Here is a 22,495-nt window from a genome sequence, read left to right as displayed (position 1 = left end):
ACAAAGTGGGTGGGGGTGCCTTTCTTTAGCAGGGATAACTTGGTAAGATACAGGAAAGTTACGGATTTCTTCCCAGTAACTCGTATTATTGCATGCTTACGTCAGAGGTACTGCCTCCGAGAACAATGCTTACTAAACACATTCACAAACCCTGAGAACACAACTAAGCAAAAGGGAAGGTGATGGGAGGAAAAAAAAACTGGAGCAGTACTTAAAGCTCTAGACTACCACATTTTTCTTCCTGAGATATTCCCCAAGTCTAAGTTTACTAGTTTCATGCACACCTTAGAGGAAATCACAAAAGGGTAATGAAAACCCCAAAAAAGTAATGAAGGACAAAAACCCCACCTTATTTTGCACACAGCAAGTAAAAGGATCCTCCATAAAGACATATTAAATTTTCTAATTTATACAAGAGCATTACTATTGACACAAGACTACTGCAGAAAATTTTTAAATAAACAAAGCTTATGATCTTAGTTTTAAAGTAAGTGACTTTGTGAGTTGGTAACTGAAAAGGCTGTTTAGATTTTGGCTTTTTCATTTCTAGTCTTGGTTCTGGAACTAAACACAAGTGAAATGTTTTTTCTCCCTCCCTGCAACGAGCTATCAACCCAAATGAGCTCTATCTGAACACCTCTGTAGTAAAATTTCCTATACATAGGAAATATAACTTGATCTTCAATATTGCTACCCAAGAGATTGATTCAGTGATGAGCTTTATACTAGACAGATTTTTAGTCTAGAAGTTTTTACTATTCACTATCCAATTTCACATTCATGATCAAAAGACAAAGAGCTGACAAGTCAACCAAAAGCACAGATAATAGGATCTTTAGCCAACTTATTTGTAATTAAGTTTGCCATGTTATTTTAGAGAACTTTGATCATGATTAATGCTAACGTCAGCTACCAGGTAATACAAAATAAAGAAGTCTTCGATATCAGACCACTTTCATGAAAACATCCTTGAAAATGACCATGTAGTATTTATTTCTTTGAGCTAGTACATTCAAGAGAACTTGGCTCTTTTTTTGAGGAGACTTGACTAACTGGTTAAAGAGAAACTACTCAGGGTGTATCCACACCATTACTGTAGTTGCATTAAGGTAGCTTAAGAAATCTTCAACCCAAAACAAAACACATTCACTTTTACACAGATTTCATTCATTTCAATGTAAAATAAAAGACTACACTGATAATAAATGACATATAAAAACTGACAAAAATGTTTGAGACAAAGTAGAAGCAAAAATCAGGACGTAGTAGCATTAAATCTACCCATCTACTCTTTATTTATGTCATATACTTTCTTTTATGGTACAATGAGAGGATGATCTATCTGGTACTTCTCCATCAAACCTGTGTTCCTGTCCAAAGAAAATAAAACAGGCTCTGCAGTAAATAGTGAAATTTACTGCAAAGATGTTTAAAATTTCTGTCTTACATGTCATTAGTGAAAGGCATAATAAAGAAAGAAAAGGATTTCATTAAGGCAAGAGAAATAGCAATGAAGTTGAAGTGACTGAGTGACTCAATACTAGGTCCCACACCCCTTCACAAATTTTGGTAACATTTTCTGTCAATTCAATTTGAAGAATGAAATTATGAACATAAAACACCACCTCCTCCCAGCTGTCACAGAAATTAACTTTCTTAGAAAATCTGTAAGACGTAAGTACTATTAAAATGTTAAAGCATACTGAACATAAACTTAATTCCCCACACACAAAGCCACCACCATTAACAACAAGAGCTATTCAATCTCAGTTTGCCAAATATCTTAAAAATCTCATTTACTAGACATGTGTTTAATACCAGGGTTGAATATAATGACATTTTGATATAAGGTTTGATTTCAGTATTTTCTCATATACATTGCTTAGATATGAAGTTTTCATTAAAATTAATTGACTGCATTAGTCCTGAACTGTGAAGCAACCTGTTAAATTAAGCTAAAATATGGTTGCAAAACTGATCCATCCATTTGTTTGCAGCCAAAGAGATAAACATATCAAAATCAAAGTTAGTGTTCTTGAAATTTTCAACTGACCATAGATGCTTATAAAGCTATTAATTTAAGGAAGATATGTTGAAAATCAAGTCAGTAACCATTATTCCTCTAATAAAATCTACTAAGGACAATAAACACCTATTCATCAGAAGAATGGCAAGACTAGGGAGTTGCCATACGCAGTTTTTACTTAAAAAAAAATCTGTATCTTCATCAAGTGTTACAGAACACTTCAAAGAAGAAAGACATAATCTCTGCACTGAGACTCATATTTCATTTTCAATAAATATCGAGTTTCATTAAGATTCATTATAGATTTGATTTTATAGATGCCAAGACTTAGCAGTGTAAAAACTCCCCATGGACAGATGGACAGTGCCTTCCATCCAAACATGTGAAAGCACAGGCTTCAAATATTAACAGTATTTACTGCAGCCATACAGTATAAAACAACAATATTTAGTAATCAGAGAGAGACTAATCCAGAAGGTATCATGGGCCAACTTACACAGCTACAGTCTGCCTTAAGTGCAATGTTGGAAGCCACTAAATAAAGCATCCTCAAAAATAATGTTAAATTCTAGATGGACACCTTAAGTATGAAAGGCATGAAACTGGACCAAGTATCAGAACACTGTGTGAGTAGAAAAACCCTCTGTCTTCCCTATATTCACCTATCACATCCTGGTCTAAGAGGGCTGTATGACTGTTACTCACATGACAAGGAGTAAACAGAAAGACATTTAAATTAAACATACACTGGAAAGAAACCACATGTGCAAAAACTATGTTTAGATGCACTTTAAAAAAATGTTCCAAACTATCTGTAATACTCTTACATTTCAGATAATGTAGAAATGTAATCAGGCACCTTATTTGTTTATTTAAAGACAGCAGGGGAGTGAAGTTAACTAAATGATCCTGACAGTGTTTCAGGCTTTTTACAGTTTCTCTAAGATGGAGCCTTTGATACAGCAAGGTCACAGCAAACACAAGAAAATGACAATAAACGTGCTTTTTTCTTCTCAGTATGCCAGCTGCAGAAAAACAAATGCAAATGGTGTCAACCCTCAACTCTGACTTGCAGCACAACCATTATTAAAGCCCTCCCATAAAGACCACCTGTAAACTCTCCAGATCTTTATTATAAAAGCCTGCTACAGAGTTTTGTTGTGGGACAACATCATGAGGAAAGAAAATGAAAGTGCGTTTAAAATGTACAAATGGGAATTCAACAGAGCAGAGAAATAAGGACCCTGCTTCTCTGTAGGAAGCTGCAGACACATTTTGGCATTAGCTGCCTTCAGCTCTGAAGGCAAAAGCAAACACACTGCAAAGAATTTGAAGACTAAGGTTTTCCTGACGTCAAGCAATGATGATTAAAAACTGTCTTATATTAATATGCATAAAGCACCAATACTAAATCAGAGCTGGCATTTTAAAAGGTTCTGTTTAGGAAGAAGAGCAATGAGAGTGAAAAGTAAGAGATTTTTAAAGTAAGGAACATGTACACACACACTAAATGCAACAACCTGGCCTACTTACTTGATTGCTTCCCACCTACCATCACAACTGTCAGCCCCAGTGCGTTATTCCCCATATCCTTCCTCCTCCACTTTTTCCACTGCCTCAACATTTCTTAGAGTCAGACAAGGGATAAATATGTATTACATCCACTCAAGACATACTGGAAGTGTTATTATGGAAGAGATCACATTCCCATAGTTCATCAATAGGAAGCGTTTCAAGTGGCAACAGATGGCAGGCACTTCTTATCAGAAATAAAACATGATAATGAACATAAAGTAATGCATTATAGGAGAATTTTTTATAGGTACTTTCTGTTTTCTTTCAGAGTATTAACTTAAAAAGCTACAGTAAGTGCAGTTATAGCGCTTTTAGTTGAGCTTGTAAGTTACAACACAGATTTCACTGTAAAATACCTTATCTTAAAATCAATATTCAAAATTTATTGAAACTAATCCAAAGACTGCTGCTGTTACAACAGGAAAAGGATTTAAAAAGAAAAAAAAGGCTGACAACAAGAAAAAAATTTCATCCTAGAGAAAGAAACATTAATTATATGTATTCCTGTACTACCATGTATTCCCACAGCTATCCAAAAATGTACAAACCACAAGAAAAATCCAATTGTCCGAGTACTTTCAGATTGGCTATTTTTTTAAATTATTATTATTTTACTGAAGTGTATAAGGATACTCGGATTTGGAATACTGTTTGTTTATATAATGGTTCACTATTTTGTGTCCAAGCAGTCATCTCAAAAGCAGCATGCTACTACGTCAGTATTTCTAAATTGTATTGGTCTTATGTATTAATATCATAAAGCTAGGCTGTAAAGGCAGTAAAAAGGTGACTGAACTCTTCAAGATTTCTCGAATGACATTTAAAACCGCAGTAAGCGTACTACCAGAAAAATACAGGAATATTTAGTATTGTGAATTCCTATAACTTAAATATGCTTTTTCCATATCAACATTTTCTTCATCAGTCACTAGGAGGCAACTGGCTAGCAAGCCAAATTTCAGATGCAAGATATTGAACTGCGTTAGTATGAAACCCTAATCACTGGGATCAGATTTACAAGCTTTCGAATTAGTACTGAATTTCTGTATCTTGGGAAGAAAAGTGTCTGGCAAAAGATCTGCAATGAGCAGCAGTGTATCCACAAACTCAGACTGAGAGCATATGAGGTGGCCCTACTGAAACAGCTCAAAAATTATTAAGTTCTGTTGTACCTGCAGTGCCAGCTGCTTAGGGAAATGTACTTCTTTCATTTTCAGCTCCACCCTTCTGAATCATTCACTCTTTTAAAGCCTGAGACAAGTAATGTAGTAGGCAGAGCAGGAGTCGGCAGCACAAAACCAGAGAAAAAGAAAGGGCAACATAAAAAGGTTTTGAAAACAACAAAACACCTTTAAAACTTGGTGTCTTGTGCTGGTTTTGGCTGTGCTTGTACTCAGTATCACCGAAATTAGGGATGTGTACTTAACTATAATGTCAGTTACTACACTATTAAGCCCATTTAGAAAGAGGATGAAATTTTATTACCAAGAATTTAACACCCTTTTTTTATACACCCCAACAGACTGAGTACCATCTCCAGGACAAAAAAAGTATTAAATATAAAGAATCACAGGACAAAGAATTATTCTTCAAAACTTTTGCACTCACCTGTTAATAGGGAGGGCATGGTTTTTAAAATTCACTTTGATGTCACATGGAAACACCTACGGTTTGTATTTCAGCCCAGCCACTGCCTTGCCCTCCACAGAAAGCATTTCGACATGACTGCTTTCACTAACAGCAAGTATTCAATGTATCTATATGAAATCATGTTATGGTAATGTAAGCCATTTTCATTTCCTTTTGGTAAGGCTTAGGCAGCTGCAGCATAAATGGAAAACAACTATAATAACACAAAAACGAAACACTGCCTTGAAGCAGATGTTTCAGTTGGTAACAGAAAACCTAAGACAATCTCATGCATCTGTAATACGATTCAACTAGAAAAGGTGATTTAATGTTCTCAAAGTTCTAAAATATCATAGTAATTCTCTTATTTTGGTGGATTTTTAAAAAATTGAATGGACTTAATACTGTATCTGTGGTTTATTGTATAATACCTGTATGTGCACAAAGTCCAGTATACATATATAGTTTATATATATATATAACTATACTATATATATAAACTAGTATGGTTTACAGTTAAAATACTTTAGTTAATGAAACCTTTGCTTAGAAAAGCTTTTATAAATTACATTGTCAATAAAATTCCATGCAAGAAAAATATTTTGTTACACTTGACATCGCAAAACACGTTTTCTTAACTGATATCTAGCCTATCTTGATCAGCAGAACTTCAGAATTTCACAACTGTACTGTTCAAAGCACCTCCTAATAGAGTCACATTAAAATAGTATCTTCCAGACAGGTGGTGCTATTTCGAAGCTTAGAGATACTTTGGGAATGACTCAAATCTGTGGATGTCTTCTGCTGGACTGCTTAATTCACTTATTCACAGGAAGGTTAACAGAGACCTTGAGAATGCTCAAGCAAAGAGGATGCACTGCACAATGAAAACTGAAATTTGTTTGGCAGCAGAGCACCACTAGCTTGGCTCCACAGTCTGTGAAACTACTTCCTTTGAAATTCTTAATTTAGGTGCTTTCCAGACCCCTTTGTCCAATTAAAACATGCTTAGTTGTTCAGACTATGAGATGCTCATGACAAGGTCTTGACACAATCCTCAGAACAAAATAACAAATACAAGGACACAGAAAAATATTTGTGCCACAACAGATAAAATTCTCAGCAGGATAGCTTGAATAAAAACATCTGTCTCACACGATTCTATCCTACTAAACATTTTCCAACTTCTGACAAAGAAACACTGATTTAATTACATTCAAATTACTCTTTAAATTCTGCTATCTCCCTTTTTAGTGTTGAGGTAATTTCCAATCAACATACATTTACAAGCACGGATAAAACTGAGAAGCACTCTTAAAATGTCAAAGTTCCAAAAATCTTAAAATATTATAAAATCAAAGCATTATTGCAGAAGTTAACTTATTTTCTGCAATGAACACCACTATGACCTTCTCTAAATAAAATCTGGGTCATTATCAGAAATCAAAATCACTGCTAGAGGCAGGAGGCTTTTAAAGAAAAGACTACTCTTGAGTGCTATACCAGATCGAATCTTGACAAAAATGTTGCAGAGACATTTGTCACACACAGGAAGAATATATTCCAACATTCTATTTGTTGAGAATGTAAACTGCAAGTCATTAAAAAAGCACTTTGTTTCAAACAGATCAGGAGACCAAGAGATCACTGACTTCTTGAATTAAAACTGAGATCAAAACCAGCCCTGAATCTCATGAAGAAAAGAATCTTCAGTGAGATTTTACTACCTGATTTCGCATCACTTTTTGAATGTTTAATATCCATACATATCAGAGAAGTAATTTAAAGTCTTAACCACAGCTGAAACAGACTGCAATGTTCATTATGAAGACCTCTGCAGAACAGATGGACAACTCAAAATAACAAACTACTTTCCGTTGTCATTTCAATCTGATGGCATACATTTGAACTGACTGCTCTGACTCCATGCAGACAAGAAAACCAGGGCTTGAAAAACACAAGAAACACTATGGATCTGTGCCATCAACTCCTTAAAATCTTTAAACGTTAGTGGTCTTTCCCTTCCTCATTCCACTTACACATGTATGTTTTAACTTTCATTACTGAAAAATCCTAATCATACAATAAAAACATCTGGTTACATAAAAAATTAAATGCAATTCTGTAACCCCAGAAAACAACCACTTATTAACAAAGACAAGAAAAATGTGCATCCCTAGCAAGTAACTGTATGATAACCTGAGTATTAGGATTTTTATATCTTTAATCACAGATCTCTATCTGAAACAACAATCTTCTCTATGAATTGTTTCTGAAAAAGAAAGGCAGAATCTTCATGTACCTGTCCTAAGACAAGTCCTCCTGGTATCTATTAAAAGAGCCTTAAAAATTCAGGTTTTCAGTCACCTGACTCCACTTACTGGTCCAGGTACACTGGCAGAGCAGCAAAAGAGTAGCTGCTAAAATGGAAATCTGTAGTGAGAGGCCAGACGTTACCAACTGGTATGAAGTAGGAAGGCGCTACAATTCAGCTGAAGGCACATTTGACCAACAATCACTTTTTAACGTTCCCATGTTGATTAAGCTCAGATAGCAGCACCTGATTGTTAATTAATCCAAACAAAGATTTGAAAGAGCCTGAGAAACTACACATCCTTAGGTTGAAAAAATTAAGTGACTAAAGCTTTCAACTTCACTGATCTGTCCAAAAATTGCCTCTGTGCTGCTACAACACATGACAAGAAAATGTTGCTAGAATTCCTCCATCACCTCATCCACCTGCTAAGTGGTTAGCAGGTATTCTAGAGTCTTTCTGGATTAAAATGTAGAAACAGTAAATTACATAAAATTGGCTATCCACCTACCATATAATTCAATTTATAAAGGAGCCTTGCAAAATTGTTCTTTTGTTCCTGAAAACCTGTGAGGACTCTAAGATGCACTCTATTCATACACTTCTCCCATTATTCTGACAGTCAGCTCTTTTGATATAAATTGCAGCAATGATACAACAATGATACATTTGGTCTCCTTAAAACTCTTGCTGCTGCAGCCTTCTTACCCCAGACACAATCCTCATGTCTGGCAATGTGAAAACAAACCTGATAGTTTGCATTATTTATTTAATATTAAGTACTACAGTGGGATTTTAACCAATAGAGCACAAAAGCTATTTTTCTTTCCACCTACAGCTGTTCAGTCCTCCATTTCTTTCAGCATTTTATTCTCTTAATTCTTAACTTGAAGTCTTGAAACTTCAGTTTTGAAAATATTTTCCATCTTTCTTTCTCTCTCAAAACAAATGTAATTGTTAAGGAGACGCTTGGTATATTAAGTGGGGGAGAAGAAAGAAGAAGAGAAACATTTGGAATGATGGTATTTACCGTCCCAAGCGATAGTTAAAAGTGATGGAGCCCTGCTCCTGGACATGGCTGAACAACTGCCCTTGGGTAGCAGTGAATTTTTCTTGTTTTCTCTGCTTCTGTGCATAGCTTTTGCTTTCCCTCTTAAACTGCCATTATCTAAACCCATGAGGTGTTTTAGAGTACGCCCTTCCAATTCTCTCCTCCCTCCTGCTCAGAAGGAGTAGATGAGGGGCTGTGTGGGGGTTGGTTAAACCGTGACAGTCCTTTTTTGCACCAGACATGAGGCACAAAGGGTTCAAGGTAATGACAGATTCCACTGGGACATATTAAACTGAATATATAGCTGTTAGTACTGTTCAGCTGGTAACCAGCAGCCTCCTGTGCTTGCCATGGGGCTTGTTTTCCTAATGTGTTTTAAGTGCCTAGTGCTTGCTAAGTGCTTGCTTTTTGGTTTCACTTCCTTCTGTACTGCAGCACTACTTCTCATCTTACTGAATTGTGCCTGGGAACACTTTGGTAACACCACATCCATGTGTCTGGGCTGGCAGATGGCCAGCGTAGCACCACTGTTCTGACAGGCCGAAGTTGAGGTGAAGAGACTGTGATGCATGAATGCCTCCATGGTGGAGGTCTGATCCACCTGCAGCCCATGTAGAAGATCCCGGTAGAGCAGGCAGATGCCTTGAGAGGCGGCTGTGACCATGTAAGAAGCCCATGCTGGAGCATGTTTGCTGGCAGGACCTGTGACTCCACAGGTGACCCTCACTGGATCAGTTTATGAACAACTGCATCCTGCAGCAAGGACCCACACTGGACAAGTTCAAGGACAATTGCTTCCCATTAGTGGGGCCCCACACTGGAGTAGGGGAAGCAACAGAGTCCCTTGCAGTCTGTGGTGAAGACCATGGTGAAGCAGGCTGTGTCTCTACAGCCTTCGGAGGACTATGATGTGGACTCCACTAATGGTGGACACTAACAGGAAGGCCTTGCTGCAGCCAAGCTGGGGACAAGAAGAGGAGTTCACTGCAATATCATACCGTATAAACCCAAAAGGATCAGGTGTGGAGATTACAATCATTGAATTGTTATAATCCATTACCTGAGTTGTAAGTTACAGGAATAAATAAAACAGGAACTACTCAAAGCAATGGAGGAGAAACCTTCCAGAAGTTCAAGCAGTGACACAATCTGAGCTGGCTTTGGTGCCCAGTAATTGCATGCAACACACTTCCTCTGCTGTCCTGAGTGACTACCATAATAGATGGAGCCCAAAGGTATTGGCTGAAAAAACTCAATGGATGGATATATTATGACATTTTGCAGAGGTGGTCCACAGACTACAGGAATGTCATCTGGATATTTTATCAAAAAGTGGGAAGGGGAATAGTGGTTAATGAGCTTGTATGAAAAGGGTGGGACCTGAGCATGATGAAAATAGTATGGAATAAGGGGTGTAATCTGCTGGGTGGACAGAGCTAATTCTCCTCACAGGGGCTAGTATGGGCCTGTGTTTTGGATGTGTGGTGGACAGTGTTCATGTTACAGGGATCTACGTGGCTGCTGGCTGGAGTTAAACCAAAAGAGGCTTTATGTGTTATTTACAAAGACTTCTTGAAGATTTCTTTTTGTTAATTATATGCTAGAATACACTATTGAAAGCTTCCCCTCTTTAACAAGGAGACCTACAAATAATTTTAATGATACATTATCAGTTGGGATAAAGCCACACTTGTCAGTCACTGCAAGCAAAATAATATACCAGGAAAAAATCATCACTTATTAATGAGAATGCACTTGTCATGAAGCAGCATCCACTCTTGTTCTAGCAGACCCTTCTTCAGTGTCAACCCCACAGGCCTTTTACTGCACATATGTTTCTCATTGATAAATCTTTTTCATTCAGGTATCACTCATGGCATGTGATGAACTTTCCTTGAAAGACAGTGGACAGCCAGCAGTGAAGGTCCAAAAGCCATTTCCATCAGCCCACAACTGAGCATCAGAACTGTCTGAAAAATCTGAGACACTATTCCTCAGCTGCACAAAAACCGCTTAGGCCCATCTTTCCTCTGCAGAGTCAAGGGCAATGAACAAGAACTTGTCAACCCTACAAAGGCAGGGAACAAACAGCAACCTGGACAAATCAAACCTAGCAGAACTCTCCTTTTCTCCCTTTGCACCAATGCAAATTGAACTCAAATAACAGCCTTCAATATAAACAGCCTAATAAAAGAAAGGCTGCCATCAGAGTGAAAAAAAAGTGCAGTCTTGTAGCAGAAGACAGAATAGCTGAGAGGAATCAGGAAAGAAATGGACACATTTACAGGTAATAAAAAGCAAAGTGAAAAATAGCAGTTTGAACAAAGGAGGATTAAGACAGGACAAAAATCCCCTACACTCATCCAGTGAGCACAAAACCACATCCTCCCAATACAGTAGCTTTTAAGATCTGAGCTTATTTTGACATGCTGAACATACCACTTTTACCATATTAAATCAAAATAGGAACATAAAACACCCCTAAACTACTAACCCAGCCGTCTTAAGAGGTTTTTTAAACCTTTACACCTTTCAGCAATTAGGTGCTGTATCCATTAGAACAGCAGATAGCAGAGAGATCTCAAAGTATCTTCTACCAAAACACAGAAGACATTCTTAACAAGATTTCATTAGCCAAGTTTCTCACATTTCATATGTTCTGAATTTGTCTTACTATGTTTGTACTTAGGATAGGTGCGATTATGTGAAGGAAAGATTCTACTCATGCTTGTGGCAGGCTTAATAATTACAGAGACATATGCCTGGCAACTCTGAAATTTCTTTATGTTACTATGTGTGCTCATGTAAAACAATTACTGTACTTCCAAATCTGAATGACTTCAGCAATGAGGATTACTCCACTTTCCAGTTCAAAATATTCTCAGCAGGATAACAGCGTTTGAAAGCTTATACTTGTAGAAAGAATGATACCTTTAAAGCATTCACATTCTATTTATTTTCATTTCTTTGTCATCATTAGATATAGCGTTTTGCATGCATGGAGGAATGAAGGGAAGAAGTTAACTGTCTACCAATACGAAAACATGCATTATCTTCCTCAAGGAAATGACATTTCACAGAAAAAATACCTGCAGTTATCAAAACTTTTTCTGTTTCACTGGGTTTTGGTTTGAGTTTTTTGCTTGTTTTGTTTCAGGTTGCTGGTTGGTTTGTGGGTTTTGGGTTTGTTTTTATATTTCGCTGTCAATGTTGCAGAAAGAAAAGATTTCTGAAGTTTAACTGTTAAGGTTTTCTTTCATTGCATAATCTAATAATGTGTCACAGTTCAAGAAAACCTAGTAAAAAATAGTAAATACAGAATATCGATCATTCCAAACATTGCATCAAAGTCATCATTAACAGACAGTTCCTTAAACTCTAACGAAAAAGCAGAGTGACCCCATTACACCATCCCTATCTTGTCTGTCAGCGAAGAACAATAGCATGAGAGGCTTCAGCACTTATATCTGAATTCACTGCTGTGACCTAATCACTGCCGTGATGAGACATTTAAAATGGAGAAAATTTGCTTGGCAGTAAATGCAGGAACTGAAAGGTCTAAATTACTAAGGCAACAAAATCTCACCAGGAGGCTAGTTGCACTTGCACAAGAGCCTAGACAAACTCACTTCTGCAGTTTTAGAAACTACTAATTGGAACTGTCCACTCACCTTGCTGCAGATGGCCACCTAGAAGCAATACCTTCTTATACATCACATGCTTATTTTAACAGATACTACCACAAATTAATGATGAAGGCAACTTTAAGGCAGTACATGTTTCATATAGCAGGAAAGGAGAAACTTCAGGAAAAAAGGCAGGTGCAAGAAGAGCTGCATCCACCAACCTGCCTGACAGACAGAATTCTCAAGTGCTGTTTCAACAGAATTCATTTAGATCTGTCAAAATGATAGTCTGTATCTCCTTCCTCAAAGTCATTAACAGCTATAGTTGAATTAGGAAGGAGTAGCCAAGGAAACACTTGCTAAATTGCCAAATACCAGCTGCTTAACTGAATCCCAGAGAAAGTAAGTTACCAGTTTCTCTTACAAGCACCACAGCACCCGCTGCAACACTAACAGAACGTTCACATAATCCAGCTAGAAGTTTCTCTTTCCAGCCTTGCCCATAGTCATTTTGCCAAATTGAAGCCTGTCTCTCTGGAGTCAGAAACAGAAACACACACTTAAGCAGTGCACAAGTGAAATTTCTCTTCCCTATCCAGTTCTGGTAATGGTACTCTGCAGTCTCTGGAATAGTTTAGCTTTAGTCCAAAAAGAAGCTGAAGACATGTTCTGCATTTAGATCTTTGCACAAAACTCTTCAGAATCTCGTAAAACAAGACATTAATGTCAACTTTTCTAGGTAACGGGAAATTGCTAGTGAAAATAAAGAAGTTGGAACAGAAACTGAATAACCACCTAGCTCCTGCTGACTTCAAGTAAAAAAGACAACTAACAGGTGAAACTATGTGGAAAACTACTAAGAAAGCAGACAAACAATTACTAAAATAATGACTAAAATTACTTTTATGCTGTGAGGAGTCATGACAGCATTTCGCAAGGACAAAATGATTTTCAGATATAGTGATAAACTTCTTTAATCTACAGTTTAAGATCAGAAATCAGCAAATCACAAAGAAAACAGTGGCAAACCATTGATGAACTACAGCTTTTTATGATTATCTTTTACTCAGTGTGTATTAAAAGGTATCCATCATTAGAAACATTGATGAACTTACAGAAATGATAATTAACATCGAAAGAGATAGCCATTACCACCCAAAATTGTTCAGCTGCACATCGATACAAACTGATCAAAAACTATAGAAATAAATTATTCTCTGAAAAGACTCAGCTTAAACAGTCTGGCAGTCCATGCAATGAATAAGTAAATAAATAAACTCTATCTCTGCTACTTAAGTGTATTGCAGATATACTTTTAAACTACCCTCAAGAACTTCTTAAAGCAAAATCACTTTCACAGACCCCTATTGCTTCCTACAACAAATATCAAATGCTAGAAGAATCTAGGACATGCAGTAAAAAGAGAATAAAGTCTTTCACTGCAAGTTTTTAACTACTCCAGCCTGCTTGTAGTATCTGTAGGCTTGAATTAAATCGTCCTCTGTAATCCATGAAGACCTGCTCTTAGTGACTGAACTATGCCATAACAGATAATCAAAATAACTTAAATTGCCAACTTTATTAAAAACGTCATAGTTTTTTAATAGATGACATTGACACTTGCCTCCCTCCATCCTTCAGAACACAACAATCATCACAACAAACATGCACCAGTAAAACTTTGGCTGATAAGGTCAGAAAGGACCATGTCTCCCAGCAATCTCCACAAAGCAAATCCTGGGCATCTGAAAGACTTACTGTTCTCAAGATTCACCATGTATAGATCTTTTCATACTAGAAAGAAGTCAATTCAGAGGAAAAAGAAAAAAAATCTTTGGTTTTGGATTAAAGTTGGGAGAAGAGAACTGAATTTAGGGGTTTTTTTTTCCATTTGAATGCTAAAATTGTCAAACTCTGCAGATGGTGATAATGGATGAGTAAGTCAAAAAAAAGGTTACTTATTGGAAGCCATAAATGGCTAAGGAATCTGGGGGAGAAGTAATAGCAGCTCATTTTTCCCTTGTCTTCACTCCTACCATGAATATATCTTATGGTAACATCAGGCTGAATAATGGAAGTTACAGAAGGGGACTCCAGAAACTTTTTGCATGTACTTATACTCTAGATATCCCATTCTAAAGATTAAAAAAAAAAAAAAAAAAACCAAAAAAAAACCCACAAAAAAACTATGACAATTTCCAAACACATACAGAAATTCAATTCATTGGCAACTAATGCTTGTGACTGGAGAATACATGCTCAGAGCACTGGCTTTGGAAGCATACATAAAGTTCCACTATGAAAGTAATTTGACCCATTTGGTGGAATGATGAGAGAAGAAGAATTGGGACAGGATGTACTTTCTCATCCCCAAGGGAAGCAGGAAAAATATTTCATTTGAAGACCATAACTGATTTACATATTTTATCACAGAACAGTTTACATAAAGGTTAGTCCTACAATTATTTTCAACCCATAGCATTGACAAATTCAGTAAATTAGAAAAAAGGCCAGGGTAAAATACGTCTTTGTCTAAAAAAAAGAAAAACCAAAACTACCAAAACCAATAGAAAACAAAACAAAATATTATCCTCCCTCTATCTGCAAAAGTTTGTCCAAATTCAAGTCAGTTTTAGTCATAAAAGCATAACCACACAACCCAAGAGCTATTATTGTCTCGACAAAATAACCTTACATAATTTGAATAATAGCAAGAGATTAGAGCAGACAAATTTAGATAAACAATTTCCAGTGGCAGTATCTAAGGTTATCCTTAAAATGTTACTTTAAAAATGACTGCAACTAATACAGTACTTTTTACACCTATGTATTTCCAAGACAGTAAAATGAAACCTTGAAGTGCCAAGTATGGCAGACTGCTTCTGGTGACTTTTTCAAAACCTGAAAGAATCTCATAAGCAAGAAGGTGAAGTGAAGAAAATTGCTCCACCCAGAGTCCTTTTTACCTCATGTGCTGCCATCTACAATATATCTGATAGAAACCTACGCAAGTCTAGGCTACTTTCCCCGTGGCCAATGGTCAAAGAATGACAAACTATGTATTTTACTAATATAAAAACAAGTCTCCTGAAATTGTTGCAGAATAACCTGCTCTTGGGACAGATTTCCACCTCATTCTAGTCAATCAAGAAAGAGAAGTACAAAACTAGAAACACAAAATTAATTGGTAAGCAAATAAATTATTTATTCTGGTGCTACCAAGCCTAACACTACTATTAACAATTATACATGTTATTAAAAAGCATTTCAATTAAATTTCTCTACTCAATAATAGTTACATTGAAACTTTTGGTAAAATATGTTATTACCACACTATTTCAATCACAAAAAAGGCCTGTGTGGATTTTTCAAGGGAAAATAGAAAAATATTGGGCATCTGCAATTTGTCTGAGAACAGTATAAGCATAAATCAGAGAACTTTATTTTACCAATATTCCAACTAAATATCTGTGAAGTAATCATCATCTTATGGCAACCCAATCAAAAAAGCATGATTTTTAAGCACTGTTACAGGAAAAGATAGTTTAATTACTTATTTCATTTAACAAATTAAACAAATCTATGCAAATGTTACTTAAAAGAGTTAATGTTTATCGCTAAGACCCGGATTTCACTTAAGAGTGTAATTTTTTTACTACACTTCCCATACCAAAGAACTTTTCCACAGGTGTACTATTTTGCACATGGCAAGAACAACTTGCAAATGCGTATAAGAAATTTTAAGTGAACATTTAACAAGTTATGCTTTTTTTTTTCCTAAAAAAGGTTGAGTAAAGCTTTAAAAATGGACAGTAAACAACCAACTAGTACAATGCTGAAGCAGGAAAGATTAATCACCTGCTATAGCAGAGCGGTTGGGGGGCTTTCCTAAATACAGACAGAAGCTATCAGGCAAACACCGGACACTGGGTGTGGGGTCCAGACCTCATAGGAAAGGAATAACTCGAAGATGGAAAGAAAACCATTTCAAGCATTAAGAAACTGGGTTTGAATACAGTGTGTCAGCAGTTCCTTAAAGTGATGAAATACTGTTAGAAGTATCTTTAACAGATACAAATTTAATAGAAGTTATGCTCTGAAATGTAAATACTTAGATGTAGGAACAGAGGCATATATACTGTCAGCAGTGTGCATGATTAGGTACTTACATAGCACATAAAAAATCCCCTTACCTCTTCCTATTTTGAATTCCGAAATCAGTATCTGAATCCTTGTGTCTAGAACATAATTTATATATTAGGGAAAAAAGGTAAGTGAAAGAAAATCCAGTTACTATCACAACAAAAAAGTACAAAATACAATCATCTGAAACGCAGGAGTGAAGATCCCAGATCATCTTTGATGATAGTGCCAAAGCAGAACTTAAGCTTCCAAGTGTCTCCAGTTTCAAATGATTTTTGGGAAAAATCACTCTGAAGGAACAAAGGCTGGCACTAGGTTAAAAAAATAAAACCATCCCAAAAAATCCTGTTCATCAAATCTGTTCTACTCATTGCCACTGCTTAGTACAACAAATAATTTTTTATCATAAAAACATTTTGTCTAGTCAGTTAAAATAAATTTGGCAATGTCCTTTAACTAAGTCATCAACTGACCCATGGCTTTTATTATGCCAATTTCTGTATTCAATATTTCAAATACAGCAGTAAGTGTCACATACAATTATCCATATATAAAGAATTTATTATTTAGCCAGCTGTACTGTATCTTTTAGCTTGTTCTTTCAGGTGACAAACTAGAAAAAACTGTAGAGCACAACAGGTTACCTGAAAACTAATCAAACACTGCACTGATACATTTGCATGAAAAAATGACATTTATGATTACAAAAACCATATTGTTTGCATGCATATTGGAAAAGAATAACAAAGATGACCTGTACTAGCATAACACCATAATAATTCACAAGAAATTTGCATTATATGTAATACTTGTGATGTTACTGGATAATAATCAACTAAAGAAGGTGTTGTATCTGGTTATGTAGAGAAAAAAAGTTCTTAGGTGAAAAGCTTGACAAAACAGCCATTTGCAAGTTAGCAAATAGCATCAAACTCACTCCATTAACCTAAAAAATTAACTTTTCCTCTCTTAATTACACAGGTACTGCACAGCATTTTCTCACTGACACCAAACACACACAGAATGCTTTCTGTTTTAGATCAAAACAAACTTCGCTATTCATAAAGCTACGGCTTCCAGCAATAAGGACAGTCTCAGTATCAAACAAGAAGGATCCTTACTGCTGCCACAACACAGAGCTTCTTAATGTAGACAAAGTTCTAAGTTACTGTCAGTTAAAAATTCAGAATACAACACAGTTATCTCTTAAGATCATCCAAAAAAATTGTCTGCAGGGAGAATAAGCCTTCTCCATGCACTTTGCAGAGATGAAAAATAGTGCCAGAGCTAGTTTAAGTAAGTTCTTCTACTGGCAACAAAACCACAAAAAAGACTGATTATCACCCTTGCATATTTCTTCCTCAGAATCCCTGCACTATCCTAACGCCACCACACATAGCTTGATTTACTACAGTTCTCACCCCCATCCCCTCAACAATTTCCCCCACTGCCTCCATCAACTTATAATTGTGATTTGAAAGAGGCAGTCATAACTATGAGAACAGTCATTTTCTGGCACAAAGAACAAGTAACTTGAGCTCACCAGAGTTCGTCATTCCCCTTACTTTTAATGATCTCTACCACCCCCTACTTTTGAAAAGTATGTGTTGTGTTTGTCAAAGGAATAAAGAGACCCTTAAGTTCCTACATATAGTTTGAAGTTCCTAGTTTAAAGAACTGTTTCTGATTAAGGAGTAAAAAGAAAAGGCAGAGCAGGCAAGAAAATAATATCATTGAAGAACTCACTGCTGGTTTATTTGCTCCTACAATGCTGGCTCTCCAGTATGATTGCAAAACTTCAGGTCTCTACAAACTTCAATCAAACTTTCAGTAGCACATTAGATTTTCAGTCCAATTAGTTCCCACCACACTGAGTATTTCAATTCATATTCTGTTAATTTAAGTATAGATGCACTTACTCAGTAAACTTAACTTGAGAAAAGCTCATTAGCAGTCAGACAATGAGGCAGCATCACAGCAGCTACAGAGGAAAGTGTGGGGGTAAGCACTAGATCAAACTGTAAGGGGGCTGCCCAAGCTCAGGGACTCCTGAGGAAGAGCTCTGAGCTGCATCCAGACCAAGCCTGGAAGCCTTGGCAAACCAATCAAGCTGGCGGATGAACAGATGGAGAGTAGTCCTGGGGAGAAGGACCTGGGGGTGCTGGTGGTGGCCAGCAGGGCAAGGGAGCGGATTCTGCCTCTCTGCTCTGCTCTGGTGAGACCCCACATGGGTCTAACCCCAACCTTGCATCCAGCTCTGGGTCCCAGCACAGGAAGGAGATGGACTTGTTGGAGTGAGTCCAGAGAAGGCCATTAGGATCTTCAGAGGTATGGAGCAGCTCCTACAAGGAAAAGCTGAGGAAGCTGGGATTGTTCAGCCTGGAAAAGGGAAAGCTTTAGGATGACCTAATAGCAGTCTTCCAGTACCTGAAGAGAGGCTACAAGAAAAGAGGGGAATTTTTTACAAGAGCATGTAGTGACAGGACAAGGAAGAATGGTTTCAAAGTGAAAGGAAACAAGGAAATTCTCTGCTGTTAGGGTGGTGAGGCACTGGAACAGGTTGCCCAGAGAAGCCGTGGATGCTCCATCTCTAGAGGTGGTCAAGGCCAGTTTGGATGTTGTCCCAAGCAACTGGGTCTAGTGGGAAGTATCCCTTTCCACAGGAGGGAATTTGGAACAAAATGATGTTTAAGGTCCCTTCCAAACCCAAACATCTTATGATTCTATGAATTTCGATAAGGGCAGCAAGTGTTCTATAGAATCTTCAGAGCAATTATAGAACAAACCACTATATTGTGTTTCTTCAGTTAGCAATGAAACTGTGTTACATATCACAATAGGTAAGATTGGTTTTAACACAGAATAACCTGGTTCTTTTTTCTCTTGTACTGCATGTAAGACTTTCACAGACTAGCTAAACCTGGAGTCTAACACAGCAAGCTTATATTTAAAAAAGGGAGGTGTAAGAAATACAAAACTGCTTCAAGACAGAGCTTCCAAATAAGTCTTGTGTAAGCTAAAAGACATGGGCACTTTCTGCCTGGCTTCTAACCTCCAGCAGTCAAACCCTGAAAAGGCTTTCCTTCACATTTCCTTTAAACATGACAGCAAACCTAACCTAGCAAATCAGAAAACTTTCAAACTTCATTAAACATCTTTAGTAGCTCTGACAAAAAGAGACCAGAGTTTAGATTAATAAAGTCTCAGGAATGCAGTCTTAAATCAACTGCATCTCCAAACACTACTATCAAAACAAGCTTCTACTTAGTAACTACTGAATTACTACATACATGTAACAAACAACAATAGTTCCAAAGCAAAAAGTAGAGAAAATACTTCTTTTATAAAATACAAGATGCCCTTACACATTATTGTAAGCTGGTATCGTAATTTAAGACAGCAGTTGTAGAGTGAAACACTATCAACATGCATGATTTTCAAAACATCATGTCCACATCCACTTTGTAGCTTAGAGCTTAGTAGCTCCACTTAGGAGTTCCAATAGAAATGCTTGAACTTCTTCTCACAGTGCTGCCCAAGGAGTTCAGGAATTTAATCCAAAATTATTTCAGTCCTGGAAGTTCATTACATGACAAAAGCTAAAAAGGCCACACTACCTAGATTAAATGGCCATATGGGAAAAAGGAAATTAAAGCTATAAAAGTAAGTGCAGAATGGTTCTTGATGAGAAAACTTATCTGTATCTCAAATATAGAGCATTGAAATTACCTCCTCTAAATCACGTATGTAAGACAGAAGATGTAAGAGCAGGACAACTGCAGTGACTAAATGCTGTACTTTACAGTCTCTTAGTAGCAGAAATCTTTCATATCATAGTAATTAATTTCTGCCATTCTTGGCATTAGTATTAGGCTAGAATAATTACGAACTCTAAGTTGACTTTATTACAATATTTACAAATGTTCAGTCTTGATTTTCTATGATGACAGCAGAGTAACAAGATCAAAGCAGCCATATCAACCCACAGAAAGAAATCCAATAGATTTTCCTCAAAAAGTGTTTTATGAAATGTTTTATTTCCAAGATTTCTGTCACCGGGCACCTATACATCTCTAGAAAGTTGCCTGACCCTTTTCTAATGCACCCCACATGTTTCCACAAAGCATCTTGGGTTCTGCACAGGTTCTGTACCCCCTTAAACACATTATGAACTGTCTACAAGTGTAGCTTCAAAAGAAATAGTAAAGCTACTGAAAGGCTACAAAGTTTCTGTTTCTACTCCCCTTGTCACCGAAGAAATTTATGAATTTCAGAGCAACTTTATGAGATACATGATGAGTATCACAGTTGAGATTCTAATCTGATTTGCCACTAAAAGAATGAACACAAAACTTCACAAGTATTCTATCCCAAAATAACAGTTTTTAAACAGCACACTACCTAGTACCAAAACAACTCTAACAACATATCTAGCATATGCTTAATTGTTCATTCTGTATAAACAAAACCAATCAAGAATGGAGGACACATACATGGGATGCTCCTTAAACATAAAGACTCATCTCTCCTTATTTTTTTTTTTTTTAATAATTCAAGGCTTTTCATCCACAAACTTAATTCTTCTGAATTCTTCTGAAACTCTGGAAGAAAATACACAGTATTATTTTGAAAAATACCAAAGAAAATACTTAAATATTTTCAGAACATTGCAGAGAATCAATAGAGGTAATAAATTTCTTTCAGAATTTCTTGAACTGGTTTCTGAGAGGCATGCATTTCATACAAAAAGTAGGAAGAGTCTAAACTGATCTGACAGAAAGCCTGAACAAACAGTTTTGGGAAAAAAAAAAAAAAAAAAAAAAAAAAAAAAAAAAAAAAAAAAAAAAAAAAAAAAAAGGAGAAATTGCGAATATGTGAAGTAGCAAAAGAACATCCAAGTACTTGATAACCCACAATAATTAAACCTCCTTTGAAGCTTATTAACTTTGGGATGTGCAAAACTTTCCACATAGGACACTGAAGTAACACCCAATACTTTCAGGCTAAAAGTGACCAACTTAAAAGGCCAAATGTGACACCACAAGACACTAGAAGTCAGTGGTTTAGAAAACTTTCCGAATTTGCTAATACCGAATACATACATAAGTATGTGTGTGTGGGTGTGCGCGCGCATATACGTATATTTGTCCTTAGACTGTAAAACAATTCAAGCTCCTATACTCTACCTAGTGAATACCAATTAATTTCCTATTTCTCACGACTTCACATTCCAGATATTCAGCACTGGAGCCACATACCTGCAAGGCTGAAGTCGCACACCGAAGGGACGTGTCCCCTCTATCTCCACCTTACTGGAAACGCCATCTTCACCCCTCCACTCAGAGACCCTTTCTCCCCAGGCCGTGGGGTTCTGTCCCCTGCCCAGGCCCCTGCACACAACCGGCAACTCCTACCGAGGGCAGGAAGGCGTGAGGCGGGGGCTGTGGGGGTTTCCTTTCCCCGAGCAGCCGAGAGCCGGCTTTCCCCGCGGTGGGTACACGCCGCAGGACAGGGACAGACGCTCCCCCGGCCCACAGAGACTCCCCGGCAGTTTCGGGAGAGGAGCCTGGACCCCGCCTGTGACCACCCCACGCCCGCCCCGAAAGTTCCGGCGCGGCCCCCCCGGCCTCGGCCCGCTCCTCCGCGGCCCCCCACGCCGCCGGGGCGGAGAAGACCCTCGGCCCGCACGCCCTCCTCCCAGCCCGCAGCCAACACCGCAAATACCCCGCAGACGGGCGGGGGGGCGGCGGGCCCGCCCCGCCCCCGAGCCCCTCGGCTGCCCCCCGGCCTCTCGGCGGAGCAGGGCCGGGACCCCCGCGCCCCCCCGGCCCCGCACTGACCTGACGGGGGGGGGCGCGGCCGCCGTTCGGGGACACAGCGGGGGCTCCCTCCGCCGCCGCCGACCCTCCGCTCCCCGGCCCGTCCTTCTTCGGGCGCCACCGCAGGGCAGAGAGCAGAGGAGTCGGAAACGCGAGGCGGAGGGAAACGCCGGCCCCTCTTCCCTTTCCCGAGAAAATTTTAGAAAGAAAAAAAGGGGGATTTAAAGGGCTCGGCCCGGAGTTTAAAACAAAGAGGCGGAAATAGCCGAGTGCGGCCCGAGCGGAGCCGAGCGGGGGCGCCGCGCTCGCGGC

At 37.9% G+C, this 22,495-nt stretch overlaps 1 protein-coding gene across 7 annotated transcripts in view; it reads right to left on the bottom strand.

Moving 5' to 3' along the window:
- PCGF3 (polycomb group ring finger 3) overlaps positions 1 to 22,259 on the bottom strand; it is a 55,062-nt gene extending 32,803 nt beyond the window's left edge. For 3 of the 7 annotated variants that reach the window (XM_083884360.1, XM_083884359.1, XM_083884362.1), the window contains exons 1-2: positions 21,623 to 21,766; positions 16,415 to 16,459 (exon numbers count right to left, since the gene is read on the bottom strand). Coding sequence is in view for 1 of the 7 variants with exons in the window: in XM_083884358.1 (XP_083740484.1) it covers positions 4,774 to 4,812 (39 nt within the window). In the remaining 6 variants the exon portion in view is untranslated. Of the gene's footprint in view, positions 1 to 4,773; positions 4,821 to 16,414; positions 16,460 to 21,622; positions 21,767 to 22,204 lie in introns of those variants that run through there. The other 4 variants (XM_083884363.1, XM_083884364.1, XM_083884361.1 and 1 more) reach the window with 3 other exon arrangements.
- Between the last annotated feature and the right edge of the window lie 236 nt (positions 22,260 to 22,495).

This window comes from Zosterops lateralis, assembly GCF_965231275.1.
Source record: "Zosterops lateralis genome assembly, chromosome: Z".
In the NCBI taxonomy this organism is placed as follows: Eukaryota; Metazoa; Chordata; class Aves; order Passeriformes; family Zosteropidae; genus Zosterops; species Zosterops lateralis.
This window is presented reverse-complemented; position numbering and strand designations above follow the sequence as displayed.